Source organism: Muscardinus avellanarius (assembly GCF_963383645.1).
Source record: "Muscardinus avellanarius genome assembly, chromosome: 13".
Lineage (NCBI taxonomy): Eukaryota > Metazoa > Chordata > Mammalia > Rodentia > Gliridae > Muscardinus > Muscardinus avellanarius.
Window position 1 is genome coordinate 54,636,327 of NC_137799.1, and position 22,767 is coordinate 54,659,093.

A 22,767-nucleotide genomic window follows, 5' to 3' on the forward strand; every position below is an offset into this window, starting at 1 on the left:
TTGGTGGTACTGGGGTTTCTGAAAACCCTTCTACCTCCGGGCTACACTCCCAGACCAATTTTTGTACTTTTTAATTTGGAAACAGGGTCTCTTAAGCCAGCGCGGCTGGCTTTGAACCTGCGTGATCCTCCTGTCTCCGCCTCCCAAGCACTGGGATTACAAGCACATGCCACCACACCCGGCATCTATCACTTTTTAATGTTATTAAAATGGGCTCAACCCCCAATATAGCAAAACAAAAAAACAGTCTACTACAGAAGAATTATGGTTTTTGCTGTATTCCAATATGTACTTATAGGAGTATAAAATATGGTTATAATGTTACATACCACAATTTCCTGCAGACTGTTTGGAAGACTAACTGTTGAAATACCATGAAATGGTCTTTGGGAGAAGTCCATATTTTGCAAAGGGCCTCCAACACTGTGACTTCGAGTTAAAGATACATTTCGCTTTGATAAACTATTAGGCACAGATGAAGTTTTCACTGTTTGGACATCTCCACTGGCTTTCTTTATTTCATCCCTTTAAAAAAAAATAAGAAATGCTATAGTTATAAAGAACAATCCAAATCTGGAGAACTAGAGTATTTCTACAATGGATTTTTTTTTTGGTACCAGGGGTGGAACCCAGGGGCTTTTCTACCTCCAGGCTATACTCCCAGACCTATTTTATACTTTATTTGGAAACAGGGTCTCACTAAGTAGCTGAGGCTAGCTTCGAACCTGTGCAATCCTCTTGTCTCAGACTCCCAAGTGCTGGGATTACAAGCATGTTCCACCACGTTCGGCTCTACAATGGATTTTGAGTCTATTGTCTGAGAAGAATCAGCATGAACTATTTTTTGTGTGTGGGCTACTGCGGACTGAACATGAGGGCATTCTACTTCTGAGCTAAATCCTCACCCCTTTTTATATAATGTTTTAAAACAGAGTCTCACTAAATTGCTATGTTGTTGAGTCTTGCTGTATTGTTAAGGCTGCCCTCAAACCCGCGATCCTCCTGTTTCAGCCTCCCAAGTACTGGGATTACAGGTGTGAGCCATCATGCCCAACAAGCTTCAGCTTTTAAGAATTAAATTTTGGGTTGGAGATATAGCTCATTGGTAGTATGCTTGCTTCACAAGTGTGAGATCCTGGGTACAAGGGTACCTAATGTATTACAAAGAGTTCTCTGTACCCTATATTACCTTGATTCAACTGCATAGCTTGCTTCTTCAGTTATGGTCTCATTATATTTTGGGAAATCCACATAGTCGATCAAGTCAGGTGCTACTGAACTGCACAGAGGTTTGTGTTCCAAGGGTTCACTTGCCAATGGAATGCTGCCACTTTGCAAACTATCACCAGAGGTGCTTGGTTTCAAGAAGAAGCTAAATATGAAACAGGGAGAATGGAGAAAAAGCCTTTATAAAAAATTCATGAGTCACCAAAACTTCATCGTATTTAGAATCACTACTTTAATTAATTAGAATTACTACTTTACTAGAATTACTACTTTACTTTAGTAAAGCAGTTATTAAGAAATCAGATAATCCATGAGGAAAATACTATTTCAAATATACAAACATTCCTGTACTTATTCTTTTCCTTTCAATCCTAAAAATTTCAAAAGAAAATAATATCTAGACTGTTTCAGGTTTTTTTGTTTGTTTGTTTGTTTTGTTTTTGTGGTACTGGGGATTGAATCCAGGAGTGTTCTACCTCTGAGCTACACTCCCAAGCCTTTTTATTTTTTACTTTGAAAAAGAGTCTTGCTAGGTTGCTGAGAATCTCCCAAGTACTGGGATTACATGTGTGTACCACCATGCCTGACTGGAAAATAATTTACAATTCTATTAAAGGATATAAAAGAAGATCTGAAAAACATGGAGAAATATACCATGCTCATTGATAATTAGTTTTGAAAAATTGATTTTCCCCAAATTTCTATAAATCTGATGAAATTTCAGTGAGAACTCCAGATGAATATTTTTTTAGAAACTCATTAAAAATTTATAGCAAAGAGTAAGTAAACTATAAACAGGAAAAAAAAAATCCAATATGAAGAACTCCTCCTAGCAACCAGCCACAAAAACATAATAATAAAAGGAATGTGGTACTGACAAAAAGAACAGAACACAGAGCCAGACAGAGTGACAATATACATAGAAACTTAGCACTACATATAAACAAAGAAAGGACAGGTTACTTAGTAGAAGATACTGGGATAACAGGCTTGTTGTAAGAGGAAAAATAAAAGCTGAATTCCTATCATTACACATAAAGGTAGAGTCCAGATTGATTAAATATCTAAATATGAGGTAAAATATTAAAAAATTCAGTAAAGTGAGGCTGGGTTCAATCTCAACACAAGGATTGGGGGGGAGGACATTTAGGGACAAATCTTCATGTTCTAGTCTTGGGAACATCTTTTAGAACAAAGCTACAAAAACAACTTATAAGGTGGAAATTAATGGATGATGACATTGAAATCAGTGATTTTAAGGAATTAATGTCAAGAATATTCAAGTCAGATCAACAGGAAAAAAGGTCAATAGAAGCAAAAACAAAAAGACATCCAAACTTACTAATATTCAGAAAAACTCAAACAAAAACAATGAAACTTGAGCTAGACATAGTAGTGAATGATGGTAATCCCAGTACATGGGAGGCTAAGACAGAGGAGCGCAGGTTTGAGATCAGCCTTAGCAACTTTGTGAGGCCCTTAGCAACTTGGCAAGACCCTGTTTCAAAATAAGAAATAAAAGAATGACCCAGGATCATTCCCTAGCATGTATGCGCATGCACAAACACACACACCAAATAAACAAAAAATACATTTAGACTTTATATTCATTACAATGTATAAATCGGACAAATGATAATGCCAATTGTATTATTATTGCACAGAAATAAGAATTCTTGGTCACTACTGGTAACAATGCAAATAAGAAACAATCTTTCAGTGTTCACTGAAATTATGTATAAAAACTACATTGTGGTCTCCCTTGTAAGACTGTTTTTCTGAGACAAAGTACTTCACAAGTCCAAAAGAAAATATGTGTGATGCAGTACTACATCAGTGCAGTAAAGTTTGTAGTAACAGAAAACTGCAAGTAAGTGAAATGACCAACTCTAGCTTAATGGATTAGTAAAGTCTGGTATTAATTTCTTGCAGGAGAAAAGAAATAAATTAGATGTACATACAGTAGCTCAGGCAAATTTTATATTCAGTAAAATAAAAAAATTGAGATTTTTGTATTATTCTAGTTGTATATAAATCAAAAAACAACCACGTAAAACATATACATATGCATATATACATATATATTTGTGTGTGCACACACGCACTAGGGATTGAACTCAGGGGCTTCTCTTAGCTACATGCCAGCCTATTTTATTTTTTATTTTGAAACAGGGTCTCACTAAGTTGCGGAGGACCTCACTAAGTAGCTGAGGCTAGCCATGAACCTGCAATCCTCCTATTTCAGCCTCCCAAGTGCTGGGGTTACAGGTGTGCACCACCACACCCGGCCAATCCTATATTCAAATGAAACACACATAACAGAGCTGCTGTCTTTGTTGGATTAGGAAATTAATGAGAATGGAATAAGAGCGTACAAAAGAAAGGCCCACATCAATGATGACAGCGTGTCAAAAACTAAGAGTACGATCTCACTCTCATGCCTGAAGCAAATAGAAAAAAAAACAGAAAGGAAACACCTCTACAATTGAAGTTTTTTTTGTGTGTGTATGATACCAAGGATCGAACCTAGGGGCATTCTACCTCCGAGTTACATCTCCAGCCCTATTTTATTTTTATTTTGAAACAGGGTCTCATTAGGTTGATGAGAGTCTCACTACTTGCTGAGGCTGTCCTTAAACCTGCAATCCTCTTACCAAGTACTGTGAATTATAGGTGTGTGCCACCACACCTGGTATGTTTTTTTTTTTTTTTTTATTTTTTATCAGTACTAGGAATTGAACCTAAGGGAGCTTTATTACTGAGCTACATACCCTCATCCCTTTATTTTTTATTTTGAGACTGGGTCTCAATAAATTGCTGGCCTAAACTTGCAATCCTCTTGGCTTCATTTCAGTCTCCCAAGTAGCTAGGTATACCACTGGACACAGCTGAAAGGCTTTTTTTCTTTGGCGGTACTGGGGATAGAACCCAGGGGCATTCTACCTCCAAGCTACACACCCACCACTATTATTTATTTATTTACTGCAGTACAGGAATGGAACCCAGGGGCACTCTATCTCCAAGCTACACCCCCAGCCCTGTTTTTTATTCTTTATTTTGAACCGGCGTCTCACTGAGTTGCAAAGGACCTCACTAAGTAGTTGAGGCTGTCCACGAACGGCGACCCTCCTGTCTTGGCCTCCCTAATGCTGGGATTACAGGCAAGGGCCACTATGCTCGGCTCTTGTTTTGTTTTACAGTAAAAGTATAGTGAATGCTTAGCAAGTGCAAGTGAAGTCCTGGACTAATTCACAGCAATCAAAACCAAATCAAAACAGCCTAGCATAGTGGCACACACTTGTAATCCTGGCACTTAGGAAGCTGGGACAGGAGAATCGCAGTTCGTGGACAGCCTCAGCTACTTTGTGAAGTCCTCTGCAACTCATTGAGACCCCTTTTCAAAATAAATAAAAAGAGGGCTGGGAATGTAACTCAGAGGTACAATGCCCCTGGGTTCCATCCCCAGTACTGCAAAAAAAAAAACCAAAAAACAAAGCAAGACAAAAAAACTATAGACAGGCAATAATGTAAAGTTTACTTGCTCCATAAAATAAATACAATATTAAGCCGGGCGTAGTGGCGCACACTTGTAATCCCTGCGCTTGGGAGGCAGAGACAGGAGGATTGCGCAGGTTCGAAGGAGACTTGCTGGCGTAAGAGACTCTGTTTACAAATAAAAAAGTATAAAAAAGAAGAGGGTTAGGGGTGACTTCCAGGAAGATGGCAACCGAGAAAAGTGGCGCTTAAGAGCCCCGCTAACAACCAATCTCCATTACCACAAAATCAGCGCCTTTCATAGCCAGAAAACACCATCACCAGAGAAACAAAAATATCACCAGGCTCCAGAGAGGAGGGGGACTCAGAACGGAGCTCAGAGCCACAGAGGAGATACGCCGGCCTCACGTCCGAGGACGTGGAAACAGCGCCTTACTGCTGGTGGCAGCGGCAAGATAACCGGACGGCTATGGCTACAGACCAACGCACTCAACAGCCCACCAGGGTCCAGAGAGAAGCAGCGGACAGAGAGCCAAGGGACTCAGAGTGGAGCTCAAAACCAGAGAAGAAATACACCAGCCTCACGGCCGAGGGCGTGGCAGTGGCGCCATACTGCCACCGGCGGCAACAGCAGCGAATTCACCGAGTCGACTACAGCTTCATCTGCGTACTCAACAACAGTGAGTCAAATTGTGGGCCCCAGAGGAGAAATCCCAGTACTGTACTCCCAGGGACTTGACCCAGTGGGGGAGTGGCAGTGGCAGAGATATCACACCATAGGAGAACGCCCAACCTAGCACCCCCTATAGTCTAAAGCAGCCTCTATCGACTCCCTGGGTCTGAGACTCTGCGATACAACCCAGTAAAAGAGTAGTGGTGACTGAGATACCACAGACTCGAGATCTAGAGCACCTTAAGTGAAGTCATTGTGACCCAAGGGAAGAACCCAGAGAAGGCACAAACTTCCGAAATCATGGGAAAGAGGAATAACACTGGAGCAATGAATGCCCACAATCCCACAACATTAGAACCCGATAAAACAGAAAATCAGAGATTTCTAGAAGATCAAATCAGGAAAATAACTGTAGAAATAATAGAGGTGTTTCAAAAAGAATTCAGAGAGAGCCAAAAAGAGATAAAGGATTCAATTAATGAAGTAAAGGCCTCAATTCAAAGTACAAACAACCGATTAGACCGCATGGAGAATAGAATCTCGTTCTTAGAAGATGATCAATCCAAAAATGAACGCATAGTTTCTAAACTAGGAAAAAATATCCGACAGCAGGAATCTGATATTGAAGAAATATGGGCCCATTTTAAGAGAGCTAACCTAAGAATAATTGGAATAGAGGAGGGAAAAGAAGGTGAAACCAAAGGGATCAACAATCTCTTCAAGGAAGTAATAGCAGAAAATTTTCCAAACATAGAGCAAGAGGTCCATACACAGGTCCAGGAAACTTATAGAATTCCCTTTAGAAAGGATCGGAGAAGAGGATCCCCACGCCACATAATTGTCAAAATGATCAATGTGGAAGTCAAGCAGAGAATCTTAAAGGCAACAAAAACAAAGGGCCAAGTGACATTCAGAGGCAAACCAATTAGAATCACTCCAGACTTCCCAAACCAAGTCATGAGAGCCAGAAGGGCTTGGAGTAACATATTCCAAACTCTGAAAGAAAACAACTTCCAGCCAAAAAAAAGTTCCAGCAAAACTTTCTATCAAATTAGATGGAGAAATAAGAAGCTTCCATGACAAACAGAAACTGAAGGAATTTATGTCTTCAAAACCAGCGCTAGAGAAAATACTCAAAGAGATTAACTACAAAGAAGAAATAGGTAACACACACCAGAACCAGAGAAACAAGATTTTCCATCCAACAGACAACTAAGATTGTTTATTTGTGGAGATTCATTATTTATGTTAGTCTTTTACCTATCTCTAAATTGTATTGTTTGCTTTTATTGTTACTTTTTAGGATTTCTAGTTGGAATATTAATATACCTTCAGATATAGCATTTGGAAATATTTTATCCAATTCTATCAGTAACTTTTAACTGTTTACATTGTCTTTGGATATACAATTTTTTTTTTTTCCGGGAGTTTTTATACTCTTCTGTTGCCTGTGCCATTGAAATCATATCCAAGAAATCACTGCCAATTTCAATGTTGTGAGGTTTTATGACCCAGATTTTCTTCTAAAAGTTTATAGTCTTAAGATTTATATTAAGCCGGGCGTGGTGGCGCACGCCTGTAATCCCAGCATTCAGGAGGCTGAGACCTGAGGATCGCAGTTCGCGGACAGCCTCAGCTACTTAGTGAGGCCCTCTGCAACTCAGTGAGACCTGGTTTCAAAATAAAGAATAAAAAATAGGGCAGGGGGTGTAGCTCAGAGGTCAAATGCCCCTGGGTTCCATCCCCAGTACCACAAAAAAAAAAAAAAAATTTATATTTAGGTCTTTTATCTATTTTGAGTTAATATTTGTATATGGGGTTAGGTAAGGGTCCAATTTTATTCTTTTTCATGTAATTATTATTTTTCAACAATATTTAGTTAAAAGATTATTATTTCCTCCACCAAATGTTCATGGAAACCTTGTCAAAAATAACTTGACAATATATGGAAGAATTTATCTCTAGGCTTTTATTTAACTCCAATGGTTTATATATCTGCCTCTAGAACAGTACTACACTGTTCCAATTATTGTAGTTTTATATGGTTTGAAATCAGAAAATATATATCTTCTAGCTTTTTTCTTTTTTGAGATCGTTTTGGGTATCTAGAGTCCATATTCCATATTAGGATAGATTTTCTTATGAAATTTAAATATATAAATATATGATAGTTTCACCTAAAAAAAAATATTCTCTGGTAAGAAAGAAAGCAAAAAGAAATATTGAAATGTTATCTTTAAGTTATCAAAACAGTGCACCAATTAAAAATTTTTAAAAAAGTATAAAAATAGGTCTGGGAGTGTAGCCCGGAGGTAGGAGGGTTTTTAGGAACCCCAGTACCACCAAAAAAACACAATATTTAGCTGGATGTGGAGGCATACACTTGTAATGGAGGCGAGACAGGAGGATTGCAAGTTCAAAGCCAGCCTCAGCAACTTAGTGAGACCTTATTTCAAACAAAAAATAAAATAGGTCTGGGGCGTAGCTCAGAAGTACAATGACTCTGAGTTTAATCCCCAGCATCACAAAACAAATTAATTAATTAATTAAAAATACTAAGTACTTATGTCAGCATACAATTACCAAACTCTCAATTACTGAAAAACTGATCATAGACCAGCTAGTGTCCTTCTTATTACCTAGAATTTTCTCCTTTCATTGTACTAGAAAGTGGCAACAACAGAAGAGCTGAAGACATAATTAAGATGGTCATGTTAAGCTGGGTGAGGTGGTACACACTTGTAATCCTAACATTGGGGATGCTGAGACCATAATATTGCAGTTTGCAGACAGCCTCAGCTACTTAGTGAGGCCCTCCACAACTTAGTAATACCCTGTTTCAAAATAAAGAAAAGAAAAGAAAAAAAAAAACAGGCTTGGGGTAGAATGCCCCTGGGTTTATTCTGAGACCTGCAAAAATAAAAAGATGGTCGTGTTAGGGTTGAAATAATGTGTAACATTAAAGTTCTAAATTGTCTACAAAACAAAGCAAGTTTAGTCCTAAGGATTAACTAGTACTATACATCATACCATAAATAAAAAAAAAAAAAGTAGTCTAAGTAGTCTTCTATATTACAAGACATTTTCTTCTCAAAGGAGAAAGTTCAGAAGAAGAAGCAGGAAAAGAAGGAAGGCATGCCTGGAGCACGCTATGGTGTTTTGCCCTTGCCCCAGGGGTCAGGCCTTTTAGGAGCCACTCACCTCTTGAGATTAATTAATTAATTAATTAATTTTGCTGGGGATTGAACCGAGAAGCACTCTACCTCCAAGTTATGCCCCCAGCCCGATTTTCTAAAATTTCTTTATTTGGAAACAGGATCTCACTAGGTTTTTGAGAGCCTCACTACATTGCCAAGGTTGGTTTTGAACCTGCGATCCTTGGGTCTCAGCCTCCTAAGTACTGGGATTACAATAAACATGTGCCACCATGCCTGGTTTGAGCTTTATTTTTAAACTACACTTTCATTGATGCAATGTAATTATACATCACAATGAGGTTCAGAGTAATAGAAACATACATGCACACAGCACTTCTTGGTGTGTTTCCCTCCAGATCCCACTCATTCCCTTCTCTACTTGTAAATGTTACTGAACAGTTTCCTTCCCTGAGTCTCTTTGCCCCAACCCCACTATCTTCCCTTAATCCCCTTCCACCATTCTATTGGAATCTCTCATTTACGTAAAGTCTCCTTTGTTTCCCAATTTCTCTCTAGTTTCCACATAGAGAACATACAATCTTTCCCCTTCTAAGACTGGCTGATCTCACATAGCATAGTATTCTCTAGTTCCATCCATTTTCCTGCAAATGACATAATTTTGTTCTTTGTGGCTGAGTAAAATTCCACTCTGTGTATATACCACAGTTTTGCAATCCATTCATCTTTCTACAGACACCTAGGCTGGTTCCATAACTTGGTTATTGTGAACTGTGGTTCTATCAACCACATCACTATAATATTCTGACTACAATTCCTTTGCAAAAAGATATACAGGAGTAATATAGGTGGATCTCAAAGTGGTTCCATTCCCAGTTTTCTGAGGAGAGCTTTTACAATACTAACCTTGCAGAGCCTCTCAAGTCTTTAAATTCTATATGGAGAAGCGGCAAGAAGTTGCTTTTACAGAATGGACAGGTTGTATTCAAATTTGAGTCATCTGCTGTCCATCCAGCCATAATTTCTTCATCATAAACCAAAGCTCCACAAGCTCTACACTGTGAACAACTTGACATCAAAACCTAAGAACAAAAAGACAGGAACACTGAGAATCTCTATGCTGAACATAAATTTTAGTTACTGTGTTGGTAAAATTTGGGACTGACAGTTCCATTATACTATAGGTAAAACTATCAGTTCATTATATTACTTATAAAATATCAAGTAATTTAGCTTTTATTAAAATTACCTATTCATAAAGGGCTCAGAGAATACTGTTAAATGCTATTCTGAAATACAAAACAGCCACTTTATCATGGGCAGAATAAAGAACTTTTACCTCCATTGCACAATTCTGATAGATGCTAGACATGCTGGTATTTTGAGAAGAACAGTGGTCTGATTTTTCAAAGTCCTGCCCCTTTATGCCTCTAGGAAATGGAACTTCACCTGGAGAGAAATAAGTATCATAGCATATTATATAGAAAACTACCCTTAGAATTTTGGAAATAAATGCTAAAGTATTTAGGGGAGAGGTATCATGAAATCTGCAGTTTATTTTCAACATAAAATTTTATACTGTGGATGTATATATAGAGGAAGTGAGGGCAAAGTTAATAGAAGTTAAATCTGGGTAGAGAATATGTAATTGTTTATAACAAAATTCTTTCAACTTTTCAGGACATTTAAAATTTTTTATAATAAAAAGTCAGAAAGCACTTGGGAGGTTGAGACAAGAGGATCACAGGTTCAAGATGAGCCTCAGCAATTTATCAAGATTCTTAGCAACCTAGTGAGACCAATTCAAAACAAAATAATTTTAAAAAGGGCTAGAGGTATAGCTCAGAATGCCTCTGGATTTCAATCCCAGTACCACTACCACCAAAAAAAAAAAAAAAAAGTCAGGGCCAGGCTTGGTAGCACACACCTGTAATCCCAGTACTTGGGAGAGAGGCTGAGATAGGAGGATTGCAGGTTCAAGGCTACCCTCAGAAACTGAGGGAGACCCTCAGCATTTATTAAGACTCTTTTCCAAATAAGAAAACAAACAAGCTTGCAAGTAGCATGCCCCTAGGTTCAATCCTCAGTACCACACAAACACACACACACAAAAAAATAAATAAAGAGCCGGGCGTGGTGGCGCACGCTTGTAATTCCCGTGCTTGGGAGGCGGAGACAGGAGGATTGCGCAGGTTCGAAGCCAGCCGCGCTGGCGTAAGAGACCCTGTTTCCAAAACTAAAAATATAGGTCTGGGAGTGTAGCCCAGAGGTAGACAGGCTTCTAGGAATCCCAGTACCACCAAAAAAAAAAAAGTCTGAGAAAAAAATTCAGGTTAAGTTTTTTGTTTTGTTTTGTTTGCAATTCTGGACATGGAACCCAGGTGCATTCTACCTCTGAGCTATACCACCTGCCCAATTTTTTATTCTTAGGGCCTCACTAAGTTACAATTTTTAAAATTAACAGAGCTACGCTGAGCGTGGTTTGCACGCTTGTAATCCCAGTACTTGGGAGGCTGAGATAGAATGATTGCAGGTTCAAGACCAGCCTCAGCTACTTTAATGAGGCCCTCTGCAACTTAATGAGACCTTGTTTCAAAATAAAGAATAAAAAAATAGGGCTAGGGGTATAGCTCGGAGGTAGAATGCCTCTGGGTTCTATCCCCAGTACCGCAAATAAACAAACAAAAATAAAAATAACAGAGCTAAACTGAGTGTGGTGGCACACACCTGTAATCCTAGTATTTGAGAGGCTATCATGGGAAGATTGCAGGTTTGAGGCCAGTGCACAGTTAGGGATACCATGCTTTAAAATATAAAATAAAAAGGGCTGGAGGTGTATCTTGGAGACAGAATGCCCCTGGGTTCAATCTCCAGAAATAAAACACCAGAGCTAAGAAATTTTTTTTGGGGGGGGGGCATTCTGGGGATGGAACCCAGGGGCATTTGACCTCCAAGCTACACCCCCCGCCCTACTTTCTATTCTTTATTTTGAAACCAGGTCTCACTGAGTTGCGGAGGGCCTCACTAAGTAGCTGAGGCTGTCTGTGAACCGTGATCCTCCAGGTCTCAGCCTCCCAAATGCTGGGATTACAAGCGTGCAAACCATGCCCAGCATAGCTCTGTTAATTTTAAAAATTGTAACCTGAAGCTGGATATGGTGGTGCATGCTTGTAATCCCAGCACTTGGAAGGCTGCGACAGGAGGATCCAGGTTTGTGGAAAGTCTCAGCTAGGCAAGCTAAGAAATTTTAATGACAGCTCAGAGGTTGTTAAAATCTGGTCCAGGCATGGTGGCACACGCCTGTAATCCCATCCTAGCACTTGGGAGGCTGAGTCAGGAAGATCCCAGGTTCAAGGCCAGCTTCAGAAATTTAGCGAAATTGTTTCAAAATAAAAAATAAAAAGAGCTGGAGACATAGCTCAAAGCTAGAGTACCCTTCCTGGGTTCAATCTCCAGTTAAAAAATCAATCAATCTGGAATAAACACTGGTTCACCCAGAGAACTAGTCAAATACACTCATTCCTGAAGCCACATCTTACAAATTCAGCCTCAGAAGTTTTAACCTAAAGCTTAGACACACACACACACACACACACACACACACACACACACACACACACGTATAGGTATGTTTGCAACTAACTTTTCTAGAAGAGACCCTTGAATTGAGTCAGTCTCTCTCTCTCTCTCTCTCTCTCTCTCTCTCTCTCTCTCTCTCTCCCTCTCCCCTCCCCCTTCCCCCCTCTCTCTGTGTTACTGGAAATTGAACCCAGGGGCATTTTACTTCTGACCTACGTCTCTAGTCCTATTTTATTTTTATTTTTGAAACAGGGCCTCACAAAGTTGTTAAGAGCCTCACTAAATAGCTGAGGCTGGCTGCAAATCTGTGATCCTACTGTCTCAGCTTCCTAAATACTAGGATTACAAGCATGCACCACTACCTGGCTTTCTTAAATATATTTAAAAACAAATTCCCTAGATGATTCTGATGCATGCTAAAGTTTGAGAACTAGTTCTAGAATCAACTAATACAACTAAAGTTAAACAAAATAGGTAACTGTAGTGCTTGTAGTTAATACAAAATCAGAATAAAAATAAGGTGTGGCAATTACTAAAAATCTATCAGATCATTTCAACAAGTGAGACTTATGGAGGTGGAGAGTTATCGGCATTTAAACTGAAACAAGTAGGGTTGGGAATGTAGTTCAGCGGTAGAGTACTTGCCTAGCCTGTATGAGGTCCTAGGTTTAGTCTTCAGTATGGCAAGTAAATAATAAAATAGAAACAAGCAAAGACTAAATGAAGAAAGGACAATTCTTCCACATACCTGGGGAATAATGCAGTTTTCCGACATCTCCACTGCTGCTACTACTGCCGAGGCTTGTATTGCTCTGGGTGAGTTCACTGGGGACCGACTCTGAGATACTTGTATTATGCAATACATTCTCCCCCAAAATATGGTCTTCCAGGCCAGCTGGGAAGCTGTAATCTCTATTAGTTTCCTCCTTTAATCAAAAAGAATAAAACCTCGTATACATAAATAATACCTTTGCAAAAGAAATATATTCACTCCACCCTTAATACAAATTAACCTTAGCTAAGGGTGGTGGCACACACCTGCAATCCCAGTTATTTAGGAGGCTGAGACAGGAGTATCACAGGTTTGAGGCCAGCCTTGGTAACTTGAGACCCTATTTTAAAATAAAAAATTAATAAGGGCTGGGGGTATATCTCAGAGGTAGAATGCCCCTGGGTTCAATCCCCAGTACTACTAAAAAAAAAAAAAAAAAAGTTAAATACAAACAGGAAAAAACAGGAAAAAACAGAAGGGAAACACTTATAATAACGTAAAACATATAAATTCTTGATGTACATCCTTCTACTCATTTTAAATATGCATACATAATCATATAATCAATTTTTAAAAATTAGGATTTTTTTTGGTGTGTGTGTGTGTGTGTGTGTGTGTGTTAGTTACTGGAGGTGGAACCCAGAGGCTATCTACCTCTGGCCTATATTCCCAGACCCATTTTTTTATATTTTATTTGAAAACAGGGTCTAAGTTGCTGAGAGCCTCACTAAGTAGCTGAGGCTGGCTTCGAACCTGTGAGATCTTCCTGTCTCAGTCTCCCAAGCGCGGGGATTACAAGCATGCGCCACCACGCCCGGCTTAAAAATTAAGATATTGCTTTTATTTTTCTCATGTAATATTTCTCTCTCCCTCCTCTCTCTCTCTGTCTGTCTCTCTGTCTCTCTCTCTCCTTTTGTGGTGCTGGAGATTGAACCTAGAGGCATTCTATCTATACTCTCAGCCCTATTTTATTTTTATTTGGAAACAAGGTCTTCTTAAGTGCTGAGGCTGGCTTCAAAACTGTGATCCTTCTGTCTCAGCTTCCTAAGTGCTGAGATTATAGGTGTATGCCACCATGTCCAGTCTTTCTCATGTAATTTAATGTCAAATTTTCATCTACCTTATTTTTATTTATTTATTTATTTTTGTGGGTCTGGGGATGGAAACCAGAGGCATTCGACCTCCAAGCTACACCCCCTGCCCTATTTTTTATTCTTTATTTTTTGAAACCAGGTCTCACTGAGTTGCGGGGGGGCCTCACTAAGTAGCTGAGGCTGTCCACAAACTGCGATCCTCCTGTCTCAGCCGCCCAAATGCTGGGATTACAAGCGTGTGCCACCACACCCGACTTCATCTATCTTATTTTCTTCTACATTATTTAAACTCCCGTAAACAAATCCATTTGACTGATAAACTATTATGTAATTAATAAATTCCCTATTGCTTCAACATTCAAAATGCTTTAAATCTTAATTTGTACTGATGATTCTTTGGAGCTCTTTTTATACATATCCCCTTTTTTTTTTTTGGTGGTACTGAGGGTGGAACCCAGAGGCTTTTTACCTCCAGGCTATACTCCCCAGGCCCATTTATATTTTATTTGGAAACAGGGTCTCACTAAGTTGCTGAGAGCCTCACTAAGTAGCTGAGGCTGGCTTTGAACCTGTGGGATCCTCCTGTTTCAGCCTCCCAAGCGCGGGGATTACAAGCGTGCGCCACCACGCCTGGCTTCCTATTTTTTTTTTTTTTTCTTCCTGTACTGGAGATTGAACCAGGAGCATTCTACCTCCAAGCTACACCCCCAGCCCTATGTTATTTTTATTTTAAAACGGGGTCTTAATAGTTTGATTAGAGTCTTATTACTTGCTGAAGCTGTTTTAAAACTTAGGATCCTTCTGCCTCAGCCTTCCAAGTACTGGGATTACAAGCATGTGCCACCAGGCCCAGTGTACATGTCCCTGTTTCTAAAGATGAAATGTTGATGACAACCTCACTAAGTTGCTGAGGCTGTCCTTGAATTTGATCCTTCTTTTTCAGTCTTCCAAGTACTGGGATTACAGGTATGCACCACCACACCCATCTGACTTTTCCATTCATTTTTTATTCATTCATTCACTCATTCTACCTCGGAACTATACCCTCAACCCTATTTTTTCTTTATTTGGAAAGAGGGTCTCACTGAGTTGCAAAGAGGCCTCACTAAGTAGCTGAGGCTGTCCATGAACTGTGATTCTCCTGTCTCAGCCTCCCAAATACTGGGATTACAAGCATGCACAAACACGCCCAGTTTACAATGAAGTGTGTGTGTGTGTGTGTGTGTGTGTGTGTGTGTGTGTGTGTGTGTGTGATTGGGGTTCCTGGAAACCCTTCTACCTCCAGGCTACACTCCCAGACCTATTTCATATTTTTTATTTGGAAACAGGGTCTCTTAAGCCACTGAGGCTGGCTTCAAACCAGAGCAATCCTCCTGTCTCTGCCTCCCAAGCACGAGGATTACAAACGTGCGCCACCATGCCCGGCCTACAATGATTTTTAAAAGACCTAAATCAAAAGCTGTGCATGGTGGCACATGCCTGTAACCCCAGTACTTGGAAGGCTGAACAGGAGGACCACAGGTTTGAGGACAGCCTCAGCAAGTAGTGAGACTCTCATCAACCTAATAGGATAATGTTTCAAATATAAATACATAAGCTGTGGCATGGTCGTGGTAGCCCACGCTTGTAATCCCAGCACTAGGGAGGCTGAGACAGGAGGATTATGGTTCACGAACAGCCTCAGCTAGTTAGTGAGGTTTTTTGCAACTCAGTGAGACCCTGCTTCAAAATAATAAGGAATAAAAAACAGGGCTGGGGTATAGCGGAGAGGTAGAATGCCCCTCGGTTCCTTCCCTAGTACTGCAAATATAAATAAATAAATATTAAAATAAAATAAATAAGTTGCACACTTGTAATCCCAGCATTTGGGAGATGGAGACTGGAGGATCACAGTTTGTAGACAGTCTCAGCTACTTAGTGAGGCCTCTGTAACTCAGTGAGACCCTCTTTTTACTTTCTTTCTTTCTTTTTTTTTTTTTTTTTTTTTTTTTTTTTACGGTACTGTGGATAGAACCAAGGGGCATTCTACCTCTGTGCTGCACCCTCATCCCTATTTTGTATTTTTTATTTTGAAACAGAGTCTCACTGAGTTGCAAAGGGCCTAAATAGCTGAGGCTGTCCACAAACCATGATCCTCCTGTCTTAGCCTCCCAAATGTTGGGATTATAAGTGTGAGTCACCACATCTGGCTGAGACCCTGTTTCAAAAAAGAAAAGGAAAAAAAATAGGACTGGGGTGAAGCTTGGAGGTACAATGCCCCTGGGTTCCATTCCCAGTACTGCAAAGTAAATAAGTAAATAAAAATAAAGTAGGATTGGGTGTGACTCGGAGGAAAAATGGCTCAGGGCTCAATCCCCAGTACTACTAAAATAATAAAACTTGTTTTTTTTGTCATGCAATATAAAATCTATGAATTAAGTTGCAGAGCCATTTCACATACTTAAGGTAATAATTACTTTAAAAGTGAAGGCAGTCATGATGGCACATGCTTGTAATGCCAGCTTTTAGGGAGGTTGAGGCAGGAGGATCACAAGTTCAAGACCAACATCAGCAACTTCCAGAGCCCCTGCCTCAAACTAAAATAAATAAAAATAAAAATGGCTAGGGATATAGCTCAGTGATAGAGTGCCTGTGTGGTAAATACAAGGCCCTTGGTTCAATTCCTAGCACTGCAAAAATAAATAAATATTTAATTAATTATAAAATAAATTACTCAAAAGTGAAATGTTATGCAAATGCAATGGCAATATTCACTTCAAAGACTAATCATTAGTGTTTTCAAAGAAATTTAATGTTTTAGTTTAGACTAATCTATGAAATTATAAAGCAATTCTGATATTCCTATGTTGTGAATTTCTACATATATATATATGCAATTATTTTAAGACACAGAATATGCATAAAGGTTTTTGTTTGTTTTGTGGTCCTGGGGATTGAACCCAGCTATACCCCAATCCTATATATATATATTTTTGAAACAGAATCTAAGTTGTGGGGGCCTCACTAAATTGCTGAGGCTGTAATCCTCCAGTCTCAGCCTCCCAAGTTCTGGCATTACAGGCATGCTCCATCACACCTGGCTGCATAGTTTTAAAATATGACAAACCAAGCCGGGAGTGGTGGCGCATGCTTGTAATCCCCGTGCTTGGGAGGCGGAGAAAGGAGGATCACGCAGGTTCGAAGCCAGCCATGCTGGCTTAAGAGACCCTGTTTCCAAATAAAAATATATATAAAAAAATAGGTCTGGGAGTGTAGCCCGAAGATAGAAGGGCTTCCACGAACCCCAGTACCACCAAAAAAAAAAAAGACAAACCAAGAGCCAGGCGTGGTGGCACACGCTTATAATCCCAGTATTTGGGAGGCTGAGACAAAAGAATCATGCAGGTTCGAAGCCAGCCTCAGCTACTTAGTGAGGTTCTCAGCAGATTAGTGAGACCCTGTTTCCAAATAAAATATAAAATAGGTCTGAGAGTGTTGCCTGGAGGTAGAAGGCTCCTGGCTTCCACCCCAGCACTACATCACACACCCACAAAAAGACAAACCAGAGTTACCAGATATCTCTAATTCCCCCCCTCTCTCCCCTTTCCTCTCTCTCTCCCTCCCCCCCCCTCCAAGCATCCACATATCAGACACAGTAAACAAGGGAAATCTTACCTCATCATCTGAGTAGTTGTAGGCAGATGCTACAGCCACCCACATCTTACTGGCTACTGTTGCTGCTTGTTTCATACCAGATTTTAGGACATCTATTTTAGGCCCTGAAAGTATGTTGTCCAATTTTAGCCCTGACAAAGAGTTTACTACAGAACCTAGTGAGCCATGAGGTGAAGAACGCACCAATGCAGATAAAGAAGTTGAACGATCTTTGTAAGTTCGATGTGGAGTTTGCAGCTTAAATCGCCCAGTGAAAGTTTTTGATGGGGATACAGCAGGGGAATTCTTTTCACTTTTAGGGTTTTCCTGTTCTTGTGTGCCATGATCTAGAGGTAGGCTTGAGCTCCGCTCTAAAGGGTGATTGAATGCAGTAGGAGTGCCAGACTCTCTGCTTCCCTCTCCATGCAATTCCATACTAGATGATTTACTACCTAGAGGACTTTTTAGGTTCATATAGCTTTCAATTTCATCAGCCAGATTACGGGCAATAACTGGAGAAAACATCTTATCTTCAGAAACAGGAAGTTTTTCTTCTACACATTCAGTGGCTAAAAGAGACAAAGGATCTAGACCAGTTTCAACATCTTCCCTCTCAACAGCTTTAGCAACACCATATAAACTATTTCTCTTACTCATTAGATCTTTGGATTCTGCTTTCAAGTCCCTACACTGATTACTATCATTTTCTAGACTGTCACATGTAACCTTTGTCAGAGTTGTTTTAGCTACATTATCATCCACCGCAGGCTCTAGGAGCTCTTGGCTTTCCTCAAGCATCTCTAGCACAGGAGATGATCTGTGCTCAGAATCCCAACTGCTTTCAGACACATGAGTCCTAGTATCAGCTAGATGACAGCTAATACTCTCAAAGCTGTGGGTTCTTGACACACGAAGTGGAGAAGTCTTGGGACATGTCAGTGCTGCTGTGAGAATCTTGGCATCAGCTCCCATCATGATGGCCATTTCACTTGAATTCAAATCCAAACTGCTCTTCTTCAGTAACATTCCTGCTCGACTTTCAGAACTAAAACTACAGCTTCTCTCTTGAAAATGCTTTTGTCTTTTTTCTACTCTATCACCATTTCTCTTGGGATTATTAATTTCACCAAAAACTGCATCTTCAACTGTATCTTGAGTAGAAAATAGAACAGTTGATGTATTACCTAAAAGGGAGTAAAATATTAAAAATGAATATTTTACAATGTAACTTACATAAAAATGTTTTCTGCTTTTCTGACCATAAAAGTAACACACCCAATAAAAGATCCAGACAATTTAAAAGGTATAAAAAAGATATTTTTAAAAAGTAACCTCCTAAAAATCTTATTCAACTCTATCTCCCAGATATTTTATTTTTTTATTTTGTGCAGTGCTGGGGATTGACCAAGGGGAATTCTACCTCTGAGCTACACCCCTAGCCCTATTTTGTTATTCTTTATTTTGAAACAGGGTTTCAAAATAAATTTATTTTGAAATAAAATTTATTTTGAAATAAAGGTTTCACGAAGTTGTGAAGTATCTCTCTAAGTAGCTGAGGCTGGCTGCGAACCTGCGATCCTCCTGTCTCAGCCTCTTAAATACTGGGATTACAAGCGTATGTCACCATGTCCGGCTAGAAATAACATTTTAACATTTTAATGTATAACCTGTCTGCCTTCATCGTGTGTGTGTAGAGCATACCATTATTCCTCCCCCCACCTCTCTCTTTCTCTCTCATTTATTTTTTTTAGTACTGGGGATTGAACCCAGAGGCATTCTACCTCTGGGCTACATCTACAGCCTGATTTTTTTTTTTTTTTTCTGGGTCTGGGGATGGAACCCAGGCTTGCAGCCTGATTTTTAAAAATATCTCCTTTGGAGACAGGGTCTTACTAGGTTGCTGAGAGCCTCACTAAGTTCCCAAGGCTATCTTTGGACTTGCAATCCTCCTTTCTCAGCCTCCCAAGTACTGTGATTACAAGCATGTACCACCACATCCGGCCGTTATTCATATCAAAAGCTAACTGTTAGAAAGCCAGGCATGGTGGTGCACACTTGTAATCCCAGCATTTGGGAGGCTAAGACAGGAGGATCGTGGTTCGTGGATAGCCTCAGCTACTTAATGAGGCCCTTTTCAACTTAGTGAGACCCTGTTTCAAATAAAGAATAAAAAATAGGGCTGGGGGTATAGCTCAAGGTAGAATGCTACAATTCCTGGGTTCCATTCCCAATACTGCAAAAAAAAAAAAAAAAAAAAAAAAAAAGGATTCTGAGTTAAGCAATAGACCTCAAAAGAGTTAATAATATACCTCCTTCATTGTGGGGTGTGGTGGTGCATGCTTGTCCTCCCCAGTATGTGGGAGACTGAGAAAAGAAGATTGCAGGATGGAGACCAGCTTCATCAACCTAGCAAGGCCCTGTTTCCAAAACAAAAAATAAAAAGGGCTGTGGGTGTAGCTGAGAGATAAAATGTCCCTGGGTTCAATTTCCAGTAACAACAACAACAACATCAAAAAGTTATAATATAAGCCAGGCGTGGTAGCGCACGCTTGTAATCTCAGCATTTGGGAGGCTGAGATCGGAGAATTGCGGTTCACAGACAGCCTCAGCTACTTAGTGAGGCCCTCCGCAACTCAGTGAGACCCTGTTTCAAATTAAAGAATAAAAAATAGGGCTGAGGGTGAAGCTCGGAGGTCGAATGCCCCTGGGTTCCATCCCCAGACCCGCAAAAAAAAAAAAGGTTTTATACACACACACACACACACACACACACACACACACACACACCTGATTAAAACAAATACTTGCAAGAGGGCTTAGGGGAATGTGGCTCAATGACAAAGCACTTGCCTAGAGTGCACAAGGCCCTAGATTTCATCCCCAGCATTGCAAAAAAGAAAACAACAACAACAACAAACAAGTCGGTCATAGACAAAAGCTTGTAGTCCCAGCATTTGGGAGGTGAGACAGAAGGATTGCAGGGTTAGAGGCCACCATATGGTAAGTTTTAAGACTCTTTTTCAAAATAAGAAAACTGGGGATATTGCTCAGTGGCAACATGCCACTAGTTTTATCCCCAGTACTGCTAAGTATATAAGCAGCTTTGAAGGAAAAGGTTTGTCTTTCATACTAGCCTCTTTTAATCTTCCAAATCAGTATCAAGGTTCTTTTTATAACCTGCTTGGAAAACTATATCTAATATATCAGAAACAGATTTTGCAAATATTACTGGCTCTCATTGTATTTCCAGGAATTTAGTGGCATATTTTATTCTCAATTTTAATATAAATTTGACTTTTTAACTCACTATCAAAAATTACATTATCATCCCATCAGGGTGTGTGTGTGTGTGTGTGTGTGTGTGTGTGTGCGCGCGCGCGCATACACCTGTGGTTATAGTACTAGAGAATGAACTCAGGGAAGCCTGGCAAGCACTCTACTGAGCCACACCCCCAGACCTTTTTATCTTATTTTTAGACAGGTTCTCCCTAAATTGCTCAGCCTAGCCCTGAATTTGCAATCCTCCTACTTCACCATGGTATCCTCTTATCTCAGTCCCCAAGTACTGGAATTGCAAGCGTACACCACTGTACTTGGCCCATCTGTACCTTTAAATGACATAATTTTAACTTTTTCTTCAGACCATTTATAGGAGCCAAACTCACATCTGGCTCTTTAATATGTTCATTATAATTAAGCCAACAATGTAATATCAAGAAATCCACATATCATTAGTTGTATATTCTAAGTATTAAATAACTGGTATATAAAAACTCACCAGTGCTACTTTTCCTGTAGTTTATATCAAAAATACCAGATGGAACTTTCACAATACTGCTGCTCCATGTAGGACTCTGAGTGTCTGGACTAGGTATTGCCACAACATCAGGGACATCACACACCTCTGGGGAAAAAGTATTTGGATGTCAACATTCCTATTTTTGCAGAGATTGAAGAGAAGTTCATATAGATTTATACTGTTTTTCATCAAGTGGAAGTGAATACTTAAGTATTTTACTACTGGTTTACTGTGTCTATATTACTTTATGTCATATATGTCACTATTTTAACTGATAAAAATGCTTTACTTTAGCACTCAGAAAGCCTACTCGAGTGTCCTTGAGCAAATCATTCATGCCTGTGACCTTTAGCTCTACTTCTCATTGCATTACTCTGGAGCATAAAATAAGTAACACCACCAAAGAAAAAGCATTTTGTGTAAGAGACAGGAAGAACAAATTATTACCATAAACTAAAACCTTCCTTTGTACTTCTAATAATTTGATAACAACAAATAGTTCTACCTCAACAAGTCCTATAAAAATAGGAAAATCACAGAGTGTTTTTAACCTACTAATAAAATACATCCACTATATTTGAAGGATTTCTAGTGAAAAAGCATTTTAAAATAAAAGGAACATGTCGGGCGTGGTGGTGCACACTTGTAATCCCCGCACTTGGGAGGTGGAGACAGGAGGATCGCGCAGGTTCCAAGCCAACCTCGCTGGCTTAAGAGACCCTGTTTCCAAATAAAACTAAAAAATAGGTCTGGGAGTGTAGCCCGGAGGTAGAAGGGTTTCCAGAAACCCCAGTACCACCAAAATAAATAAATAAATAAATAAATAAATAAATAAATAAATAAATAAATAAATAAAATAAAAGGAACTTTTGGTTTGGTGACTCCATGTTTGGTCCTGATTTTGTCATAAAGTGGCCATCTAACTCTGGCTAATAAATACTTTAGTGCATTGTGATTTCTGGCAAAATTAAGGGCAACCTACAAAGTATCTAAAGGTCAGTTCAACTCTAAACTTTAGAAACTATGAAACTATATATTAATAATAATATATGCAGTATCTTATGAACTAGGCCTTATATTCCCGAAAATCACCACTAAAATTATCAAATAAGATAAACTTCATTAACACAGGTGTTTTTCTAAATGTAGTTCAATGCAGCAATTAACCTTCTATATGCAATTTTGTTTTAGTTATCAATTCTCGTGCAACTTGTTCTTCAGGCACATGAATTTCTGCATCATTCTTTATAAGTTCATCCTTAGACCCATAGCCTTGGTCAGACTGACCACCTGTTAAAAAAAAGTGAAGAGTTATAAATGCAAATACAAAAGTATACTCA

The 22,767-nt window shown here is 39.4% G+C and overlaps 1 protein-coding gene across 11 annotated transcripts in view; it reads right to left on the reverse strand.

Annotated features, from left to right (window-relative positions):
- The window catches only part of DENND4C (DENN domain containing 4C), a gene marked incomplete at both ends in the record, with an annotated part of 121,895 nt that overhangs the window by 28,043 nt on the left and 71,085 nt on the right, over window positions 1–22,767 (reverse strand). For 9 of the 11 annotated variants that reach the window (XM_080709179.1, XM_080709180.1, XM_080709186.1 and 6 more), the window contains 8 exons: window positions 330–525; window positions 1,190–1,372; window positions 9,457–9,632; window positions 9,890–9,999; window positions 12,878–13,055; window positions 17,650–18,812; window positions 21,407–21,532; window positions 22,595–22,717. In XM_080709179.1, coding sequence (XP_080565305.1) covers window positions 330–525; window positions 1,190–1,372; window positions 9,457–9,632; window positions 9,890–9,999; window positions 12,878–13,055; window positions 17,650–18,812; window positions 21,407–21,532; window positions 22,595–22,717 — 2,255 coding nt within the window. The remainder of the gene's footprint in view (window positions 1–329; window positions 526–1,189; window positions 1,373–9,456; window positions 9,633–9,889; window positions 10,000–12,877; window positions 13,056–17,649; window positions 18,813–21,406; window positions 21,533–22,594; window positions 22,718–22,767) is intronic. The other 2 variants (XM_080709187.1, XM_080709182.1) reach the window with 2 other exon arrangements.